The sequence below is a fragment of the Myotis davidii genome, unplaced genomic scaffold (genome assembly GCF_000327345.1).
Source record: "Myotis davidii unplaced genomic scaffold, ASM32734v1 scaffold1832, whole genome shotgun sequence".
Lineage (NCBI taxonomy): Eukaryota > Metazoa > Chordata > Mammalia > Chiroptera > Vespertilionidae > Myotis > Myotis davidii.
Window position 1 is genome coordinate 531,288 of NW_006283151.1, and position 22,743 is coordinate 554,030.

Below are 22,743 nucleotides of genomic sequence, written 5' to 3' on the forward strand. Positions count from 1 at the left end.
CTAGGTACTTTAAATAATTATTAGACATTTATGACTAGTTGATATTATGAATGTATAATGAAGTGACAGTTAAAGAAAAACATCAATATTTTTCTTACCATAGTGAAATCCATTCTATGTAAATTCTCGTGGCGGCAAAATTTAGAGCTATGATATTTACTATTCAAGTTATATCAGAAACATTTTATAAAATTATATCATTAATTTTTCTTTCTCTTTTTTTTTTAGGTTAGCTATTATTTTCCTCTTAAAACTTTATGGAGATCATTTTTTGCTGCTTTAGTTGCTGCATTTGTTTTGAGATCCATTAATCCATTTGGTAATAGCCGTCTGGTCCTTTTTTATGTGGAGTATCATACACCATGGTACCTTTTTGAACTGTTTCCTTTTATTCTCCTCGGGGTATTTGGAGGGCTTTGGGGAGCCTTTTTCATTAGGGCAAATATAGCGTGGTGTCGTCGACGCAAATCCACCAAATTTGGAAAGTATCCTGTCCTTGAAGTCATTATTGTTGCAGCCATCACTGCTGTGATAGCTTTCCCTAATCCATATACTAGGCTCAACACCAGTGAACTGATTAGAGAGCTTTTTACAGACTGTGGGCCCCTGGAATCCTCTTCTCTTTGTGACTACAGAAATGACATGAATGCCAGCAAAATTGTTGATGATATTCCTGATCGTCCAGCAGGCGTCGGAGTATATTCAGCTATATGGCAGTTATGCTTAGCACTCATATTTAAAATCATAATGACAGTATTCACTTTTGGTATCAAGGTAAGTGCCAATGTGGGGTGATGTTTAACTAATCTTGGCATGATCAAAACTTGTATGTGGAATGAGAGATGAAATTTTTATGTAAAGGTGGTTGTTTCATAACCGTGGCCTGAAAAAGTTCTTATTTTTGGGTTCAATTTTAAGAAATGAAAAAAAAAAAGAAATCCTTAGGATATATTGTTGAGCCATGGTATCTGTTAATTTTAACAAATTACTCCCAAATCTAGCAGCTTATGATAACTTATTTTGCTTTTGATAATGGTCTGATTTGGTTAAGGACTCAGCTGGCATGTTTTGGTTTCTCATACAGTTGTCATGAGACATGGCTAAGGCTGCTCATCTCATAGACATTCATCTGTCTGGCACCTGGTCTGAGAAAATTCAGACAGCTAGAGCTGGAACATCTGGCCTTTTCTAACATCTCTCCCTCTGTGGTTTTTCTGGCATGGTGGCCTCAGGGTGGTTAGATTTCCTACATGGTAGCTCAGGTTTCCAAATGCAAGTGTCCCAAGAGGACCGTTTCTAACCTAGCCAAAGAAGTCATACAGCATGCCTTCTATTGTGTACTGTTTGTCCAGACAGCCACAAAGGCCCACCAAGGCACAGGGGGCGGGATATATGTTCTACCATTTAGTGGGAGGAGTGTTAGAAAATTCATATTTCTAAACCATTTATTAGTTTACTATTGCTGCAGTAATAAATTAGCATAAATTTAGTGGCTTAAAATCACCCAAATTTATTACATTTCTGGAGATAAATCAAAAATCGGCCTTACTGGGCTAACATTAAGGTATTGACAGGGATCCCACCCCCCTTCCCACCTTCTAGAGGCTGCCCATATGCCTTGGCTCATGGCCCCCTTCTTCCATCTTCAAAGCCAGCAACAGATGGTCAAGTCTTTCTTTACCTCATCATTCTGGAACTCACTCTTCTAAATCCTTCCACATTTAAAACACCTTTATTATTACTTTGGGCCCAGCCAGATAACCCAGGATAATCTCCAGTTTGAAGGTCAGCTGATTAACAACCTTAATTCTGTCTCCAACCTTAATTTCTCCTTGCTACATAACATAATGAATTCACAAGAATCAGGATATTCATATCTTTAGGAAGCCACTTTTCTACTTTACCGTATCCCTGTAAGGGTTACCTTGAAAGGACACTGCTGAAGCAAGAGTTACATTACTAAGCCCAAAGCCTTTTTTAAAAAAAAAAAATATATATTTTATTGATTTTTTACAGAGAGGAAGGGAGAGGGATAGAGAATTAGAAACATCAGTGAGAGAGAAAAATTGATCAGCTGCCTTCTGCACACCCCCTACTGGAGATGTGCCCTTGACGGAATCAAACCTGGGACCCTTCAGTCCACAGGCCAGCGCTCTATCCACTGAGCCAAATCAGTTAGGGCGCCCAAAGCCTTTTTCCATCAAGGACTTGGTCCTTATTCCCTGGGACATTGTTTTTTTCTAACTTATGAAAGTGAGAATAACATTTGATAGTGATTTGCCAGTAAATATAATTCTATTAATGTGACTGTCAGTGATGTATATCAGATGTCAGCTAATCCTTGTTCTTTAAATTACTCTACCTGTAATCTACACTAATAAAAGACAAAGATGCTAATTGACTGTACCTTTGCTATGCCCCAAGCCACGCCCATCAGCCAATCAGAGCAACTATATGCCAATTAACCCAACCAAGAGGGCAGCCGGCAGCCACGGAGCTGGAGCAAGCAGGAGGCTTGGTTGCCTGGGCAATGGAGGAAGCCAAGCTTCCCGCTGGCCCTGAGCTGGCTGTGGGCTCCCCTCATGGCAACAAAGTTTCAATTATAGAAGACATATAAATCCCAGATACCTGCTTCCAGCCAGCCTCCACTGAGAGCTTGGGTGGCTGGGGGCCGTGGACAGCTTACAAACAGTCATCAGCCCTCACCCAGGCTGGTCACACCCTCATGGGGTCAGGGTCCCTGCTGGGGGGCTTAGCCAGCCTGAAAATCGCCCTCAGCCCCTTACCCAGACTGGCCAGGCACCCCATGGGGGACCCCCAAACTGAAGGGGCTGTGGCCAGCCTGCAAACAGCCATCAGCCCCTCACCCAGGCTGGCCAGGCACTCCTATTATAGCAGAACGACTAGGAATGACTGGTCACTATGACGCATCCTGACCACCAGGAGGCAGATGCTCAATGTGGGAGCTGCCCCCTGGTGGTCAGTGTGCTTCCACAGCGGGAGCTCTGCTCAGCCACAAGCCAGGTTGACGACTGCCAGTACAGCGGTGGTGGTGGTGGGAGCCTCTCCCGCCTCCTCAGCAGTGCTAAGGATGTCCGACTGCAGCTTAGGCCTGCTCCCCGCTGGCAAATGGACATCCCCCGAGGGCTCCCGGGCTGCCAGAGGGATGTCTGACTGCCAGCTTAGGCCCAGTTAAGACAACAGGTGGTCATCCCCTGAGGAGTCTCAGACTGCGAGAGGGCACAGGCCGGGCTGAGGGCCCCCCCCAAGTGCACAAATTTTTGTGAACCGGGCCTCTAGTTCATATACTAATATTCTCTAGTGTTAGTGTGCTTTCACAGCTGTACATTGTGGAGACTAACAGCTTGATTTTAACAAAATTGGAGTGGTGTTGAAATATGGTCTTTTGTTGTTTTTTTAAAATTTTTATTTAGTTATTTTTAAAGAAAGAGAGAGAGAAAAGGAGAGAGGACAGGGGGGAGAAAGAGAGAATTATTTAAGCAGTACTTCTCAGACTTGGAGGTGCAAGTGATTCACCTGGGATCTTACCACTCACTTATTTATTCATTGGTGACTCTTGTATGCCCCCTGACCAGAAATATGGTCTCTTTTGTATTATCCTCTGTGTTTAGTCCAAATTATAGTAATTAAATATTATTAATTAAATATAAGAGTTAACTATTAGAAAAACCTTGAAATTTTCCTTTTTCTTCTTAGTGAATCAAATTAAAGGAGTTGTTAAAGCTCCTGTTTCTACAGTAAGTTGATTTACTGTCTAAAAACAACAGCAAACAACACACCCTTAGTTGAGCTACAGGACACCAGAGGCCTATTACCCTCTGCTTTGGCCAAAGAATCTACCTGGCAGGAAAATAAAAAAACATATTTTGACCCCTTCTATTTGGATATCCAGTTAATGAACCTGATATATTCTTCAACTTGCCAACACTTTGTGCTCAGCTTATTTCATATCCATAACAGTTTAGAGCTATTAGTCTTTTAATAGTTTTTAAATGATCTTGCTTAATGTGTTTACTGTTTCTATTATCCTCGTTAGATTCATATGTATGAATTAAAAGGAGAAAAATATTGATTGACTAAAAAAATGTATGTATCTATACATATACATATGTATATATATATAATGTATATATAATGTATGCATGCATGTATACATATAAATATACTAGAAGCCAAGCTGGGTCCCTCGGCCTGGCCTGCAGGATAGGGCCAAAACTGGCTCTCCGACATCCCCCGAGGGGTCCCAGATTGCGAGAGGGCGCAGGCCAGGCCAAGGGACCCCACCGATGCATGATCGAGGCCGGGGAGAGACATGAGAGGTTGGCCAGCCAGGGAGGGACCGCGGGAGGGCTCCAGGGCGTGTCCGGTCCATCTCGGTCAGTCCTGATCAGCCAGACCCCAGCAACAAGCTAACCTACCAGTTGAAGCGTCTTTCCCCTGGTGGTCAGTGCATGTCATAGCAAGCGGTTGAGCAGCCTTAGCATATTACACTTTGGTTGAACAGCTGACTAGTCAACTGGACACTTAGCATATTAGGCTTTTATTATATAGGATAATATAAAATCACTACACAGTTATTGGGACACCTGATAACATTGCCCACTTTATATTGTACCAGTTAAGAGGGATAGCGTCTTTCTATCATTTTATAAACAAGTAATATATAGGAAGGACATAATCTTGGAGTAAAGGCAGTACTTAATACTGAATTGATTTAGAATTATGAAAAGTGCTTTGTACTGTTCTTTTCTTTTTCTTTCCACATTTACCATGTACTAATGAAAATTTTGTTAGGGGTTGACATTAAGGAACTCCTACCTAGAGAAATAACCCTTGGTTTATTTTCTCTTTGGAGTAGAGCAGTGGTTCTCAACCTTCCTAATGCTGTGACCCTTTAATACAGTTCTTCATGTTGTGGTGACCCCCAACCATAAAATTATTTTCATTGCTACTTCATAACTGTAATTTTGCTACTGTTATGAATTGTAATGTAAATATCTGATATGCAGGATGTATTTTTATTGTTACAAATTAAACATAATTAAAGCATAGTGATTAATCACAAAGACAACATGTAACTATATATGTGTTTTCCGATTGTCTTAGGTGACCCCTGTGAAAGGGTCGTTCAACCCCCAAAGGGGTCATGACACACAGGTTAAGAACCAATGGAGTAGAGAATGTGATGTGTTATTTTGTAACTGAATTCATGGAATTGTTAGGATACTGTATAGTAAGATTTTGCTAAAAGTTTTAGGATTTTGCTATGTCATGTGAAAAGAAGCAAAAGTGTTAGAAAGAAATCCACAGAACATAGTTTCAAGCATGCAGTTGAGTACCTCTGCCTTATCGTGTATTCTGTTCTGTTGTAGGTTCCGTCAGGCTTGTTCATCCCCAGCATGGCCATCGGAGCGATTGCAGGGAGGATTGTGGGCATTGCAGTGGAGCAGCTTGCATATTATCACCATGACTGGTTTATCTTTAAGGAGTGGTGTGAGGTTGGGGCTGACTGCATTACTCCTGGCCTCTATGCCATGGTTGGTGCTGCCGCATGCTTAGGTAACAACCACTGTGTCTGTCTGTGTCTGGATGCCTGTGAGTCTGAGAGAGAAAATGAGTAAGAGCTTGCTTGTGCTTAATTGGTGGGGTGGGGTTAGGGAAAAGGTGAGGCACAGGACAGAGGAAGAGAGTGTTTTCACAGAAATGAAATAGTACTACTATTATATGATACTAGAGGCCCTGTGCACACATTTGTGCACTGGAGGGGGGGGTGTCCCTCACCCAGACCAGGGCCCTCTCAAAGCCCAGGACCCCTCAGGGGATATCCGCCTAAGCTGGCAGTCAGATATCCCTCTCACATTCCGGGACCCCTGGCTCCTTTTCACACGCCTGCAGTGGAGGTGGGAGAGGCTCCTGCCACTGCCGCGGTGCTTGCCAGCTATGAGCCAGCTGAGGGGTGCTCCCCCTGTGGGAGCACACTGATCTCCAGGAGGCAGCTCTCCATTGAGCATCTGCTCCCTGGTACTCAGTACGCATCATAGCAACCAGTTGTTTCTCTGTTTGGTCTATTTGCATACTAGCCTTTTATATAAGAATAAACAGTATTAGGTTTTATTTTACCTGCCTCTGAAAATTTGTTAATGCAAAAATTTAATAAAAATTTAATTTAAACTTTTTAATATCACTTAATGCTTTATGATAGAAAACATCTTAGGCTTAATTTGAATCCTGTCCAAGAAGATGTTTGTTTTTTTTCATTGTCAAGGATCTTAACTTCCCTCCACTAGCTATAGCCTGGTTCCTAGGTTAGCATGCCAGCAAAGCTACAGAGTACCTTTACTTGGGCTCTGCAGTGATTTATTTTTAGCCTCAGTAAAAGGTTTCTTTACTAATCCTCCCCCATGTAAGGTGTAGTTATAGAAAAATGAGAAAAGTCACTACTCTTTTAAAGAAAAGAAAAGCAAAATATTTGCAAGTTTATTTATTGTCTTCTTGGGCATGAAAAGTAGTTGTTTTATATTTAAAATATCAGCTAAACTTTGGTTATATTTAATAATTGTTGGTATTTTGACTTATTTTTGTTCAATACATCAAAATTGTGTAAAGTAATTTTTAATCTTCAACAGTATAATATCAAGTGAAAGTGAAGGACAGAATCATTTTCACTAACGTAGCAAGTATTTATTGAGTACCCACTTTCGGTTTAGCACTCTGCTAGGCGCATTGAGTCATAGAAAAAGAAGTATAAACCATGAACCCAACCTCAACTATAATCAGGTTGGGTAGACAAGACCCACACTGAGAAAACAATAGTGAGCAATACATAATGATTATATATTGTACTGCAAGAGTCTATGAAAATTGTAGCAATCTAGAGGAAAAAAAGAGCTGAAGTAATTTAGGGTAAAACGTTAACTTTATTTTTAAAGAGTAATACAATTTGGAGGACTTTGTTGAAGAATATAATAATGTGAAGACAAATTAGAATAGTATTCATGGGCCTCTGAAGAAACTGACAGTATTGAAGTACAGAATGCATTTTGGGTACTTTTGGGAAACAAAAGGTTGGATGGTGGGAAGGACCCAGACTGTGAGGTTGCCATGGTTTAAGTTAGGATGAATTTGTATTAGGAATCAGTCAGATCTTGGCAGTTGTGCCTTTGCCACATGTAGCTTGAAGACTTTGGGAAAGTTCCTTTAATTCCTCTAAAAACATTTTTTTAATGGAACTAATAACTACCTATATCTTACAGTTGTTTTGAGGATTATCTATATACGGGCAGTCCTCAGGTTATGTCGGACTCGACGTATGTCGTTTCGTGGTTACGTCGCCATCTCCCATTTACTTATAAAAAGAAAAAGTCTGTCATTTCGACGTATGTACATATGTGCTTTATGTTTTTTATTATTTACCACAAGTAAAGGTTAGGAATTGTTATATTTCTTTTAAATTTGTTTTACTTTTTCACTTCATTACTGCTTTGTATGTGCTCCATGTGAGTGACGTAGGTGCTTATGTAGGTGGGTTCCAAATTACGGCGAAAATTGCGTTATATCGAGCTATAGGAACAGATCTCTGATGTAACCTGAGGACCTACTGTATAAAAGCCTAAGCAACTGTTATGGCAGAATGACCTGAACGACCAGTCGCTATGATGCACACTGACCACCTGGGGGCAAACGCTCAACGCAGGAGCTACCCCCTGGTCAGTGTGCTCCCACAGGGAGCGCTGTTCAGCCAGAAGCCAGGCGGTAAGGAGACGGGTGGTAAGGACCCTTCCGCTAAGGAGCAGCGAGCTGAGGGGTGAACAAGCACGTGGGCAGTAAGGAGCGAGGGATCCTGGATTGCAAGAGGGATGTCTGCTGAGGGGTCCCAGACTGCGAGAGGGTGAAGGCTGGGCTGGGGACTCCCCCCAACCCCCTGACCCTCCCCAGTGCATGAATTTTGAGCACCGGGTCACTAGTATGAGATAAAATGTATATAAAGCTCTTAGCATAGTGCCTGGTAAAATAAGTTCTTCGTGAAAAAATAATTTTTAAAAATACTTTTGTAAACTGAGTAGGACATGCCTGGCAGAGTATAGATAGATAATAGTAAGTTCTTTCTCCCTTCTATTTTTAGGTTAAAAAACAAGAAGGAAGAGTTTAAGCTTAATATAGAATGAATTGGTGAGCCCTGATAGGTTTCTGAGCAAAGAAGCAACATGGTGAAAGTGTTACTTAGGAAAGGTTAACCTGGGAACATGGCTTAGAAAGTGGATTGAAGGTAATAGGCCTGGAGTTAAGGAGGTAACACAAAATAGTATTAAAATCAAGGAACAAAGTCTTGAGGGTCTGGACTAGGTTGGGAATAGTGAGAATTTCAAAAAAGATACCCATAGATATTTTGCAGAGGAAATCAGATAGGACTAGGTGAGAGTCTAGATGTTGGGATAAAGTAAAAGGATGAACCAAGAATGATTACCTAGGTTGTCAGGAAGAATGTGATGCAGGCTGTTGGAGTCAGGGAAGTTGGAATGGGGAGCTCTTTAGGAAGAAGAGTTTAGTTTTAAGTGTGTGATGTTCTCTGTGACAGTGCTTGTGCACTGTCCTTTTAGAGGAAGTCAAGACAAGCACAATAAGATAAGGCGTGCACAGCTGGAGACATGGGGCAAATGCAGCCGTAGAGGGAGACATGTGGGGGAGGCATTGGCATAGAGAAGGTAGTTCAGAATGGTGATTGGGATAGATGAATGAATAGATGAGTTTTCTGAGGGAGGGAATATTATACTGCTACCATAAACCACAAGGCATCAACATTTTGCTTATTTTGAAAAGATTTAGAGGAGAGAAATACAGTAAATTAATATTCTACCCACATATAAATTTCATTTGTAAGTTGGTAGTAAACAAGATAGCTATGATGTGCTTCACCAGATTCCTTGAGAATGAATGATCTTTTATAAGGGTGAAATTATGTCTTTGCTATCGCAGTGAACCAAAATGGCAAAGTTGTTTTGGTTGGACAGCTGTGGTTTTTTATATGAAGCAAGCAGGTTTTGAAATGTTATTTCAAGTCTTCTGTGTTATAAACAAAGATGATTGGTGTTCTTTTAGATATTATTAAAATAGTAATAATTGTCCTAATAGGAGTTTTCGATGATAATCCTTTTCACTAAGTTTGTATTCACTTGCCTAGTGCAAAAATTCTACTAGCAAGTATTGATGAGGCTCCTGTCCTTCCTGACCAGTGATGCTTATTTTTTTCAGGTGGAGTGACAAGGATGACCGTCTCCCTGGTGGTTATTGTTTTTGAGCTTACTGGAGGCCTGGAATATATTGTCCCCCTTATGGCTGCAGTAATGACCAGTAAATGGGTTGGAGACGCCTTTGGTAGGGAAGGCATTTATGAAGCGCACATTCGGTTAAATGGATACCCTTTCTTGGATGCAAAAGAAGAATTCACTCATACCACCCTGGCTGCTGATGTCATGAGACCTCGAAGGAATGATCCTCCCTTAGCTGTCCTGACACAAGACAACATGACAGTGGATGACATAGAAAACATGATTAATGAAACCAGCTACAATGGCTTTCCTGTCATAATGTCAAAAGAATCTCAGAGATTAGTAGGATTTGCCCTCAGAAGAGACCTGACAATTGCAATAGGTACCTTCTAAAAAAAAAAAAAAATACACATTTATAAGTATCAGTATCTAGATATCTAGGTAGATATAGATATATAGTAGCTTTCTGGAAGATAGGAAGCAATAAAGTTTAATTGGTTGGGTTTGTGAAGGCAGGTCTTATATTCTTTAGAAAAGGAATTTATGCTTCCATGGATTGTTTTCCTGCTAAATAGAGTTTTATCTTTGACTTGGCATTGTTATTAGTTTGGACTCAGATACTTCCCCACCCCTCACCCCCTCAGATAAGCCTTGTTAAGTTGATTTTTCTTAATTATTATATAATTACTCTTAATGAACATATAAGACTTTAGCAAGTGCCAGGGCATCCAGCAAAATACATTCTTCTATTTAATAAAGTTGGCTTATTTGAATGCAAGTTATTGAAAATTCCATCTTCATTGGTCTGTTTCATACCAGATTCACAAGATCTTGTTTTTTTAGTTTTTGGGTTTAGGTTTATAATATTAACTTGTAATATCTAGTTTAAAGTGAAAAAAGTCATTGAGATTTTATTTTTGGTTAAACGTCAGGTTGAAAAAGTATGTAAGTGCTATTGTATTTTGAGCTAACATTCCTGAAAAAATTTAAAGGCATTAGGCACACTGTTATTTCTTGGAAATAAATTAAACTTTTTCCCCGAGGAGGAAGCAATTGTGTTCCTCCAAAATTAATTTTTCCTCTTACCCAGTAGTACTACAGTCTTAATAAGGAGACCCATAAGGCTTCTAGTCCTTTTCTACACAGCTGACTGTCTCCCCTCTCTCCCCTCTGACCTCCAAAGGTGATAGAGAATATTTTCATTAAGTAATTGATTTGATACTCTGCAGTTTTTAGTAGAGGCCCCTGAGCTGGAAGTGTCAAGCATTTGCCCTGTCTCCAAAGGTCATTCATGTGAGCCCGTCATCCCCCTTTCAACTTATCCCTGTGGCAATTGCAGAAGGATTGTAAAATATTTCCATTCTTGTGCCATTGCAAGAGGAAAGACTAGACAGTGTAGATGAGAGTATTTCTCCAATCAAACTGGAAAGAAACTCAATTTGCAAGAGCTATTAAAGTAGAAAAAAAGAGAGAAGGAAATAGCTTTCGGAGAATATCCTACTCAGTTTAGGAAAAGGCTTACAGCTTTAGAAGACTTTTTCAAAGACCGGCGGTCCCATCATTCCAAGTTTTGCTCTAAGTAATACAATAGTAGTTGCCAGAGTGGGCAAAGTATGTGGTCAGACTTGTCTCTGTTCAAGTGTTTCAGCTTCTGAGTCATTGCCATGGCAAACCTGCAATCAGAGAGTTTAATTTCATTGTTTAGATTCCCATTCTTTAGGTTTTAATAGAATGGGAAGCCAGGCAAAGAAACGGAGAAGATCAGAATTTTGGAATTTACATAGAAATTTAAAGAAAGAAGGCCAGGTTTTTAAAAGAAGAAGGTGGTAAAGTTAAGAATTACATTCTCACTGAGTCGGTGGATGTATTTTTTAGTTTTTGTTATTATCTTGAGAAATAGAATGTGGGGTTGGCAGATAGTGTTCACAAGGGAATAGAGGTGCTTTATTTTTATTTTTATTTTTAAAAAAATATATTTTATTGATTTTTTACAGAGAGGAAGGGAGAGGGATAGAGAGTTAGAAACATCGATGAGAGAAACATCGATCCGCTGCCTCCTGCACATCCCCTACTGGGGATGTGCCCACAACCAAGGTACATGCCCTTGACCGGAATCGAACCCGGGACCCTTCAGTCCACAGGCCGACGCTCTATCCACTGAACCAAACCGATTAGGGCAGAAATAGAGGTACTTTAGATAGGTGAGATCAAGCCACATCCTCAGAGATGTTAGTCACATGACTTCAAACACACCTTAAGTATTTATCCCCATATATTTTTGTAAAGTTTACGTTTTTGAATGGGAAAAGTGGACCTGTATGTTAGGTTTTACACATATAAGTATAATATATAAAATACCTTTTTATAGGACAGTTTTGAATACACACTAAACTCAAAATAAATGCATAAAGCTGGCTATTTTATTTTTGCATTCTCTCCATTTCACGGATTTCCTTCTTGTTCCCATGATCTCTCCCTTTCCTCTGTAGTTTTCTGCCTCGTTGCCACTTCCTGTCTAGCACTCAGAGTGGGGAGTGGAGGTAGGCAGCAGGACCGAAGCATGTGAGGCCGAGCACACTGGAGGGGGCAATTATCACAGCCTTTCAGATCAAACCTAGGAAGTCAGTCTGTGCCCATTATGTGCGTAATTGTTGTTTCACCCACCTGTTCATACTTGTGACTCATCTAGAAAATTAAACATTAACATTAGCGAAGAGAGAGAAGGAGCTAATTCACAGTGGTGAAGTACACACCATTGTCAAAGCAAGGATGAAGCTCTTTTTAGTCCCACCTCCCAGGCAGGAAAAGTGACTGTTGGCACAGGCAGGTGTTACTCAAAGATGGATTCCTATAATTTGTGCAGGTTTAAAAATCTCATATTCCAAACATGCCTCCTTATCCCCATCCAGAGTTAATAAACAGGGCCAGTGCCACTAAAGACAATTGAACCTTGGTTTACCAAAACATATTTTATTTACATGAAGATGGTGTGTTGGTGATGGGTTCTGATTCTGTCAAATATAAGAAATTGCTGACTTTTTAGTTTATTCCTTTCTTGTTTAAGAAGACAGGAAAAATGAAGGGACCAAAAGTCATGGGAAACATTGCTTTATTTGTTTAATCTCTGACCTTAAAGTAAAAAAAAACCTGTCAAATTTAATTTTTGGTCTTCTCTGTCTCTTCAGAAAGTGCCAGAAAGAAACAAGAAGGTATCGTGGGCAGCTCTCGCGTGTGCTTTGCACAGCACACCCCGTCTCTGCCAGCAGAAAGTCCGCGGCCCTTGAAGCTTCGCAGCATTCTTGACATGAGCCCTTTCACAGTGACGGACCACACCCCCATGGAGATCGTGGTGGATATTTTCCGAAAGCTGGGCCTGAGGCAGTGCCTTGTAACTCACAATGGGTAAGTTTCATCAAAAAATCAGTTCACTTGTCAGAGGTTTTTATCCCTTTTAGTGGAATTCATATGCACTTAATAGAGAGTGTAATCAGCTCCCAAGTGGGAAAGTCTGGCTCTTAGTGTGGCTATAAATACAAGATCAATCAGATTGACACCAGAGAATAAGAAAAATGTCAACTCCCAGACCTTTGCCAAAGTGTAGTGACACTTGTCAGGCAGAGAGATGCTGAAACATCTTCAGCACCTACGTGGTGCTTCGAGCATTTCCTCCCGTGGACGAGAGGTGGCCCTGACCTGTGTGGAGGACTGCCAACACGTGCTTCCTCTTGTCTTTCAGTTTTAAAATATGTATTTCTAGTGCAGTATAACTTTCTAGATGTTCTGCTGTTTACTGTGACAGCCGTTATTTAATTTATCATGTAACAAGGGAATATATATAATTAAATGAAATATAATTAAATAATGCATAATTAAATGAAATTTGTAAATTAGCTGAAAACTTCCTTTAGCAAATGCTTTGTTTCCTCTTTTCTACCTTCTCCACTCACAGGCCTTTTACATACAAATACTCATGAATTTAAAAAATGCACAAATTGATTATTTTGCCCTTAACACACAAACTGCCAGTATTTCTGAGGGTGGGGAAATAGGAAGGTTGCGTTTGGCAAATGTCACAGGGATTGTGGAGAGTAGCGCAGAGGATTATTCCCTGATCACATACTGCTCCCTCATGTTCTGCTCCCTCTGTTCCTGACCTGGGACCTGCTTCCCTCCCATTCTCTCTCTAGCCCCTTTCCCCCCTTTATGTTACTGTTCCTAGTTGAGATACTTAAGAATGATGTTTTACCTGAGGGCTGAAATGGAAGGTTAGAAATGAGGAACAGAAGATTGTGCATAAACTGCATGCATAGCCTAAAGCTATTGAAATACCAAACAGAATACAGCAGGTATTCTAAAATATCATTTTGTACAAAATATATGACCCCCTATCTAGAGAAAAGAGGGAGAAAGGACAAAAAAAAAGGAAATTTGTTTAGTGAATACCTTGCTCATTTAACTTTGCAGCCCCTCTGCAGAGTTGGTGGCAATATCCCGACTTTACAGATGTAGGAATGGAGCTTGAAGAGGTTTGGTAACTTGCCTAGTCACGTGGTTAGCAAGTCAGAGATCAGGGAATAAAATATCTTCCCAGTTTTAAAACCCAATGTCTTGCTATTGTTTTATAATGTAATTGACTGATAGAATCGTAACCTACTATTTTCTTGGACATATATGATACTGTATTGTGTTAGGAATAGAAATATAAAGCTAGAAAGATATCCATGTTTAGTGATTTCACTGTGCTAGCCAGGTAAAATAACTGGAGGTAATATGAAGTAAATCATTAAAGAGATAAAGTTCTTGATTAGGGCAGGGAGGTCGGAATTGTTAAATATTACAGATATTGATGGGAAGAGACGCATGTAGTAAAAGAACCTTTTTCTTTAGTGTTGTTTAATGTGAAAAATAATGGTACCAAACTTCACTGTTTAAAAATGAGTACATGTTAAATGGAGTAACTTCATAAAGGTTTACTGCTTCTTGGGCCCTTTTAGTTATAAATGATTTAGTGGGAAGCTAAGATGAGTTGTTATGAACTTTTACTTGTTTTGAGTTGTTCTCTGTGCTTGCCACGGTGTGTTCTTCTATGTAGGACCAAATATATTGTCATTCTCTAGTCATGATTAACTATGTCCACAAAGCTATACGAGTTAATTACCATATTTCCCTTTGCTGGTTAATTCTCAGGTTTCGGTAGCACAGACATTAGAAAGTGTATTTAGAAGAAAGTGTAAAAAAAGAATGAAGTGGGGGAAATGGAGGATAGTTAATTAAAATCTTACCTGATACTGTCTGTTTATAAGAAAGCTTGTGTTGTGTGTGTGTGTGTGTGTGTGTGTGTGTGTGAAAGGAACACATTTAATTGCCCTGATTATATTTTCCTTATTTCTGTCCTGTAAGGAAAACAGATTGATAAATATAAAAAAAGAAGAGATCCTTTGGGGTGGTGGCTATTGGAGTTTTTTTTCTGTGAAATGTGTAAGAAAGTAGTGTTTTATTCTCACTTTAAATAATTTAAGATTTAAACTCAGAAAAAAAATTATATCTTCTGGTTTTTAGTATAGACTATGAAGTTCCAGATAATTGCTCACATTTTATAGTTTCTACTAGGTCCTTAGAGGTGGAGAATAACTATTTGGGGGAAGGGATATAACAAGCCTGTAACCTTGGATGCCAGGAGAAAATGAGACCAGAGAGACAAGGGAAGTATGTCTGTAAAGATGCCAGTTATAGATGTCTAACTTTTAATTTTAATTAGCAGAATTTCTCAGAATCTTCGAGTCTTGGTAAAACTAGCAGGATGTCAGTAGGCATTGTCCCAAAAGAGTTTTGTGATCATATAAGTTCGGAAAGTATTGGATTAAATATAATTGAGGTTTATTTATTTGGAACTTCTCAGAACTTATAAAATGTTGGTATTATTTGATTCTCAAATGGGATAATAGAAAAAAAAATTTTCCAAGCTTATTTGAATATTAAACCTTTTTTTGATGGAGGGATGGGGTTAGAACTCTGATGTTTGGTTTTTCTTGAGACAGACTTTGAAAAATGTTGGGTCATGCTCTGTTAACTCTTACATCATTGTTAGCCCACAAGAAACAGCAAATCAGTCTTTACATGAGTCACATTTTGCACTGATTTTCCTTACATTTCCTGAAATTAACAAAGCAGCACTGAACTGGCCTTATTATGCTCAAATCACTTTTCTCCATTAACTAAAGAGAAGGGGATATATGTATTTTCTTCTTTTTAGGGCTATTACTTTGTAAATATAATCACTGCTTTGTAAATCTCTAAATTTGCCATTTGGTTCTTAAAAACTTGTAATTTTTTTTTCATTGTGTACCTTGTGTTTTGGCAGAGCTTACTAATATATTAATTAAAATTAATCACTCTATAATTAGATAGAAATAATGAAATAAGAATTAAATTAGAATAACTTTAATTGTCAAGATTTTCACATTTCATGACTACAAGTATAAATTCAAGTGAATTGATGTTTTTTTCTTGTCTATTTGACTTTAAACATCAGAGAACATCTACTTGAGTGAGTGCTTATTTTATGTGGTACAGTGTGGGGATCTTGCTCCCGTGCTCTGTAAACTTTTCAGTTTATCTTGTTCTCAGTGATCAGTACATTATTAAAAAAAAATAATGAAAAACATTGGCATAGAACCTATTTATGTCTTTCCTATTCCCTACCTTCCCTGCTTCCCAACCTTCACATCCAGGCACCACCCTAAGGAACTCTTTTATAACTGACTTATCGTAGGACCAAGCTACTTTGACTATGTGAAGTCCCCTGGTGACACCCTTCAAGAAGTCAGAATGTTCAAAGGCAGTTTAATAGTAAAGTTGACTTAACCTGCCCTGACCAGTTTGGCTCAGTGGATAGAGAGTCGGCCTGCGGACTGAAGGGTCCCGGGTTCGATCCTGATCAAGGGCATGTATCTTGGTTGCAGGCACATCCCCAGTGGGGGGTGTGCATGAGGCAGCTGATCAATGTTTCTCTCTCATCAATGTTTCTAACTCTCTATCCCTCTCCCTTCCTCTCTGTAAAAATCAATAAAATATATTTTTAAAAAGATTAAAGTTCACTTAACCTGATCACCAAGGAAATATAAATACGTTCAATTACCCTGAAGGGAATTCTGGGTGGGCTTCCCAAATTTAAAGATTAAAAGCTTTTTAAGGTGTTTTTAAAAATATATATCTTTTTATTGATTTTAGAGAGAGAGGAAGAAGGAGGGAAGGAGGGAGAGAGAGAGAGAGAAACATTGATCAGCTGCCTCCTGCACACACCCTATTGGGGATTGAGCCCACAACCCAAGCAATGTGCTCTTGACCAGGAATCGAACCCATGACCATTTGGTGCACAGGACAACACCCAACCAATGGAGTCACACCAGCCAGGGCACTTTTTAAGGTTTTTGACACTCACTGTCTATATTGTCATATACTGTAGTTGAATTCATTGACTTTCGTTATAAAACTGGTAACCAGAATTTTGTTTTAATAATTAAAAGTTTAATTATTTTCCACTGAGCCAAACCGGTTAGGGCAAAAGTTTAATTATTTTCAAGTATCCAGAGAATTTATGTCCATTGTTTTGCTTTATGTTATAATAATAATATATTAACTGGGAATCATTTAGAAAAAAATTCATAAAGTAAAAGTGATTTTGACCCCCTAATCTTCTTAAACAAGTCTTATTTGCTTACTTTAAGAAGTAGCATTCAGTAGGTCCTGAAAATTATGGGGTGTCTGTTGGTCAGCACTATTTATTTGGTACACACTGCCTTTAATTTTAATTTCAAGTAATAGTAAAATAAAGGGCTTTCTCAAGTCTCATAGGCAATAAAGTTGAGACTTCTCCTGTCTTTACATTGCTGAGGTAGATCCAGAAAATACCTGCTGCACTGTGACATTTTAGATATTAGAAAAACATTTTCTTCAAAGGAAGGAACAGTGAAAATGAAAATAAATTTCAGAATTTTATAGTTGTGTATTAATATTATTTGTACTTTTCTTTGTAGTCATCTTCATTGTAAACTTTTATCATTTTGATTTTTAACTTAACAAGGAAATTAACCCACCAGTATTTGAAAATAGCACCATGTCACTTTTGAAAGTCAGTAGAATTTATGCAATTGGGACCTGGGATTTCAAACCATTTTTGTTTTTATTTTTCTAGAGTTCATTAAAAGCATTCGTACGGTCCATGTTTTTATTCTTTCTCTCATTATCATTGTGATTGGAACCTCTTTTAATTTAATTTCTCACAGTTATTAGCATAACATGATCTGTTTCAGGATTGTCTTGGGGATCATCACAAAGAAGAACATATTAGAGCATCTCGAGCAACTAAAGCAGCACGTCGAACCCTTGGTGATTAGATATATGAGATCTCCTCATTAGACACCTTAGACGTCAGGAGGCATGACACTTGTGAACTGTTCAGTCCTCTCTTTCCCAGACACCTGCCCAGCAAAGGCCTACATGCTGCCAATTTCACTTCTATCTCATAATATGCCTGTAAGATAAATTTAAATGTATGTAAAATTTCACTCATGGGAAGTAAGCAAAAGTTAACATCTCATCAAAATCATTAGTTGCAATTTAAGAACTGTAAAGAGTTCGGCAGTTGACTGAGTAAATATTACTGGACATTTTTAAAGTAACACAACATATCTGTCTACTTTAGTGCTTACACCAGTCTCAGAGGATGCCAGATTGGTTACAAATGTCTACCCGTCACCCCAAACCCTCCCCCTCCTTTAAAATAAAATGTTTCCTGATCTTGTGGTAGTCTTGTGGTAAATCTAAGCTCACAAATCATTTTAACTGAGCTTAGCAATGTTAAATTTGCCGACAATTAAATGGATTTTTTTATGGGCACACTAACTGGAGCGTAATATGTATGTGTATATATATGTGTGTGAGCATAGCATTAGTTCTTTTTCTGCTATACCCTCCATACCCTCAGTACTTTCAAAGTCAATAATGTGTCTCTTGCCATTTCATTAGTGAACTGGACCTAGAATATGTGTGTGCCCCTTTTGTATGATGCTTCTAGAGTGCTGTAAGCAGTTTTTAGGGTCAGATGCATTTGTTCTAACAGACTCTATGTCCTTCCTAGTGGTTTAATGACTAAAGATAAATTTTGAATTATTATCTTACCTCATAACCTAAAAATTGTCTGGCTTTAGCAATAAATGTCTGAAATTATTTTGCCGTGCAATTGCCATACCTATATAAACTTGTCCCAGTTTCTTTAATACACAACTGATTGTGTATTCCTGTTGTATGCTAATATTTCACAAGTGTTTCATGCATCCTTTTAAAAAAACTACTAATCAGAATATAAGTAGCTACTCATTCATCCTGCTTTGTGCTTCACTTATAACATTTTAGGACTGCTTCTTGATTTTTTCGTCTATCTTTTAATGTAAGCATTAACAACTAAGACTTTCATAAAAGCACTCTATCTTAACTTTTTTGGCCAAAATCAAAAAAGGAAAACATTGATGAGTGTTGGGTTGTCTTATGGATTTGTTCTGGCTTCTGAAGTTTGCTGTTGAGATTCTGTGTTGACCGTTTTATCACAATTGTATGTGCTTTCATGAAGATTATGCATACAACTGGGCAACCTGTTTTTTAAAAGTTAATTTTAGTTTTAAAAAATGGAATATTGAGGGGATTTGGTCATCAAATATTTTACTGCTTTTTTGGTGTGATAGGAATGTATATTCCTTCTCAAATGGGATGAGTATAGTTTCTTTTCCATACATCCTCCCATTTTTTTTGTTACTTTTTTATTGGCATTCATTAGTCAAAATAGCTCGACTTCAATGAGAGTCTCAGTGGAAAGAACATTGTACTATTAGTGACCATAATACTTTTTATATCAAAGGATGGTAGCTGGGTAATTGGATTATCTTTACCAATAAAATATTTTTGAAAGTACAATATCAGGCACTTGCTTTGCTCTATTCCTGTCAACAAAAAGGATTTAGCTATAAATGTAGCTTCTCATTTTCTTTTTCCCTTTTATTTTAATGGCAGTCTTCTCTTTATTTTTTTCAGGCGCCTCCTTGGCATTATAACAAAAAAAGATATCCTCCGTCATATGGCCCAGACGGCAAACCAAGACCCCGCTTCGGTAATGTTCAACTGAACCTCGTAGATGAGGACAGAGAGGAGGCAGAAGAGGAAGTTCATTTGTTGAATAGCACAACTCTGTAACCTGAGGGAGTCGTCTACCTATAGTTCTCCTTTAAACAAAAAAAGAAAGAAAAAGAAAATATAAAAGCCAGGCTTTTGCAACATGGTTTGCAAATAATGCTGGTGGAACGGAGGAATTGTTTGGGGGAGGGAAAGGAGAGAGAAGGAAATGAGTGAGGTATTTCCCCGTCTAAGGAGAGCAGCCAGCCACCTCCTGTCGTTCTGCACTGGATGCGTTCAGCTGAGGATGTGCCATGAAAGTGCAGACTTGAGCCCCAAAGGAGAGGGCCCTGGAGCCCTGGAGCACCCGGCCTGTTACTCCAACATCGCAAAGACGTGTTATCAGTCCCCGTTTCTGGAGGGGTTACTTTGAATTGAGCCATCTATAAGACTGCAGGTCTTGCCCTTTTTTAATCAAAACTGTTCTGTTTAATTCATGAATTGTATAGTTAAGCATTACCTTTTTACATTCCAGAAGAGCTTCTCTCTCTTTCTTTCTCTCTCTGTAACAAAGCCTCTTTAAATTGGTGTGCCCTTTTGAAGCAATCCTTTCTCATATTGAGATGTACTGTGATTTTACTGAGGTTTCATCACAAGAAGGGAGTGTTTCTTATGCCACTAACCATGTAGTTTTTTTTACCATCACTGAATGCTTGGAGCCGACACATGCACCATAACAAAGGCCGATCACACAGGTACAATCTTGAGTGAAGCATGAATGAGATCTCTCAGCTTGTGTGCTGTGTAGTTCAGAATCTTTTTGTTTTCCCCACTCTCAGATTTTACGGATAATGTGACCTGGTCTTATGCATATTTTCTATTTCTAAAACTGCTATGAAATACAAGTACTGTTCAGCATAAGGAAGCACCGTGCTACTGCTCTGACAGTAAAGAGAAGTAACTATTCTGTTTAGCTATATCTGGAATTAACTGCATGTTTAAACACTGGAATTTTTTTTTCTTCTTGAAATTAGATCAGTAATTTTTTGCTTTCCTCAAGATATTTTACTGCTGACACTGAAGAAATGTAATTCATAACTTGCACTAATGTATATTTCTTTTTCTTAAAAATTTACCATTCTTATTTATATTTTTATGGATTAAAATTTATAAAATACAGATCAGTTAATATCTCACTTAAGTAATTTTACCTTTTTAATGTGATTTTTGTAGACTAATTCTGACTTACAAATATGGAGATATGAACAAAGTTTACAATGGGAACAAGGGTTTGAGAGAGGATGTGGTTATTTATGATCTAATGTGTACATAAACCTTTTTCTGATCTTTCACTGCCATCCCCTGGATTCTGTCATCTGACCTATCCATTCTGACTCATTAATGGAAAATTGAAACACTACAAATCACTTTGAAGATTAAAATCAAACATTAAATAGTGTTTACCTTTAAAAAAATCAAATGAAATTGCAAAAATAGCAGTTAAAATTGTAATCAGAACATAACCTTTGAATCTTCGGGTATGTCACAACCAGAGGTATTCAACGATGTTTTGACTATTCACAGTGCATATTTTGCAGGATGAATTGAAAATGTATTGGGGTATGTTTGGGATTGTTTTTGGAAATGTCTGTCTTAATCATGGTCTTAATTCACTATCGGCAAAGGTACTTTTCTTGAAGGACCGGCCTAAATATTCTGTGATTATGCATTTTGGGTTGGAAAGTGATTTTTTGCAGACATTTTCTGAAACAAACTGGCATTGAGCTGCTTTTTTGGAAGTGAGTCTTCACTTCCTAGTTTTTAATAGATCTGTAAGATCACATAAAATGGGTAAAATCTTGAAGATTTATAAGATCATGAAGCCATATTAGAATGACAATTGTTAAGTTGAACAAAATTTTAGAAACTCCGTGAAACATTCTAGTTTTGCTATCTGCCTAAAATTGGTACTTTGTCCAAGACACCTCCCCACTTTGGCAGACTTGAAGTTTTCTGGCCCCTTTAAAGTTTCTTTGACCATCCAGAGTACGATCATTTCTGAACGATGGTTGTGTGTATCTTATCTCCAGCTTGTCTGAAGCGTGCAAGGCGCTGCTGGAGTGAGTTCCTCAGCACTGGCTACCGAACAACTGAATTGCTTGTTCTCAGTTACAAGCCTTGGAAGGAGAAGCGAGTTTCTTTGCAGGTAGCTTCATCATAGTAAACTTTACATGGATTTCGTTTTTCATGTTAGGTCCTCCTTTCATTGCCTATCCTGCTTCAGAGACTGACATTTCAGGGTGAACACTCCAGGTGGATATTAATTTTCTTCTTGGTGTATTTCTCTCTCTGATGTGTCTTACAGCTGAAATACAGGAAAAGTGCCATATTTCTATGCATTCAGTGGTTTTCTTTGGGATTACGGTCTGTTCCAATTTTCTTCTTGATAGGTTGAGGTATGTCTGCTTTTTCACCAAACTGTGAAATAGCGGAGATCATGAAATATATGTGCCTGGCTGATTGGCAAATAATATGTGGAGCACCTTATTTGCGTCACTTTTTGGAGAAGGTCTGATGAGAATGGGCAAGGGTGTCAGCATCTCTTCCTAATAATTGTTTTCAGTTTTGGTTCATGAAGAATGCTTAGTTTGTTAACCTGTGATGTTGCCTAGAGCTGTATTTATCTGTTTTTATTTATACTAGTATAGTAAAGCTGCATATCATTACAGTAAAAATGATTACTGTGATGAGTTAATCAGAATATCTATTAAAATCTATATGACAATGTGTGGTTTGCCCTTCAATTATACATAGAAACCCTTCCACTTTTACTCTTTTTGCAGTGCAGGCCAGTATGTCTGGCACAAGCAGCCTTAAAGGGGTGATATATATGTAAAGCTTCTCTCAGATTACAGAACCATTCATGCACGGTGCAAGCAAGGAGCAACCAAACAGCAGCTGCTGGATTGAACAGCAGGGTATATACATACCAGCAATAGTACAGAGCCTCCCTGTCTGTGCAAGTTGCAGGTTTACAGAAAGATTTCATTTCCATTTCCATTCACAAAACCATGGTGTTTATTATTATTTTTAAATGTTTTTATTGATTTCAGAGGGGAAGGAAGAGAGAAAGAGAGAGAAACATCAGTGATGAGAGAATCATCGATCGGCTGCCTCCACGCCCCCTACTGGGGACTGAGACCGCAACCCGGACATGTGCCCTTGACCAGAATTGAACACTGGACCCTTCAGTCTGCAGGCCGACACTATCCACTGAGCCAAACCAGCTAGG

At 38.6% G+C, this 22,743-nt stretch overlaps 1 protein-coding gene across 5 annotated transcripts in view; it reads left to right on the forward strand.

Moving 5' to 3' along the window:
- The window catches only part of CLCN3 (chloride voltage-gated channel 3), a 78,040-nt gene extending 55,802 nt beyond the window's left edge, over nucleotides 1-22,238 (forward strand). For 3 of the 5 annotated variants that reach the window (XM_006753489.2, XM_015563084.1, XM_006753490.2), the window contains 6 exons: nucleotides 229-774; nucleotides 5,394-5,580; nucleotides 9,271-9,669; nucleotides 12,473-12,689; nucleotides 17,600-17,675; nucleotides 19,374-22,238. In XM_006753489.2, the coding sequence (XP_006753552.1) occupies nucleotides 229-774; nucleotides 5,394-5,580; nucleotides 9,271-9,669; nucleotides 12,473-12,689; nucleotides 17,600-17,675; nucleotides 19,374-19,532 (1,584 nt within the window). In that variant the 3' untranslated portion in view covers nucleotides 19,533-22,238. The remainder of the gene's footprint in view (nucleotides 1-228; nucleotides 775-5,393; nucleotides 5,581-9,270; nucleotides 9,670-12,472; nucleotides 12,690-17,599; nucleotides 17,676-19,373) is intronic. The other 2 variants (XM_006753491.2, XM_006753492.2) reach the window with 1 other exon arrangement.
- Nucleotides 22,239-22,743: the final 505 nt, after the last annotated feature.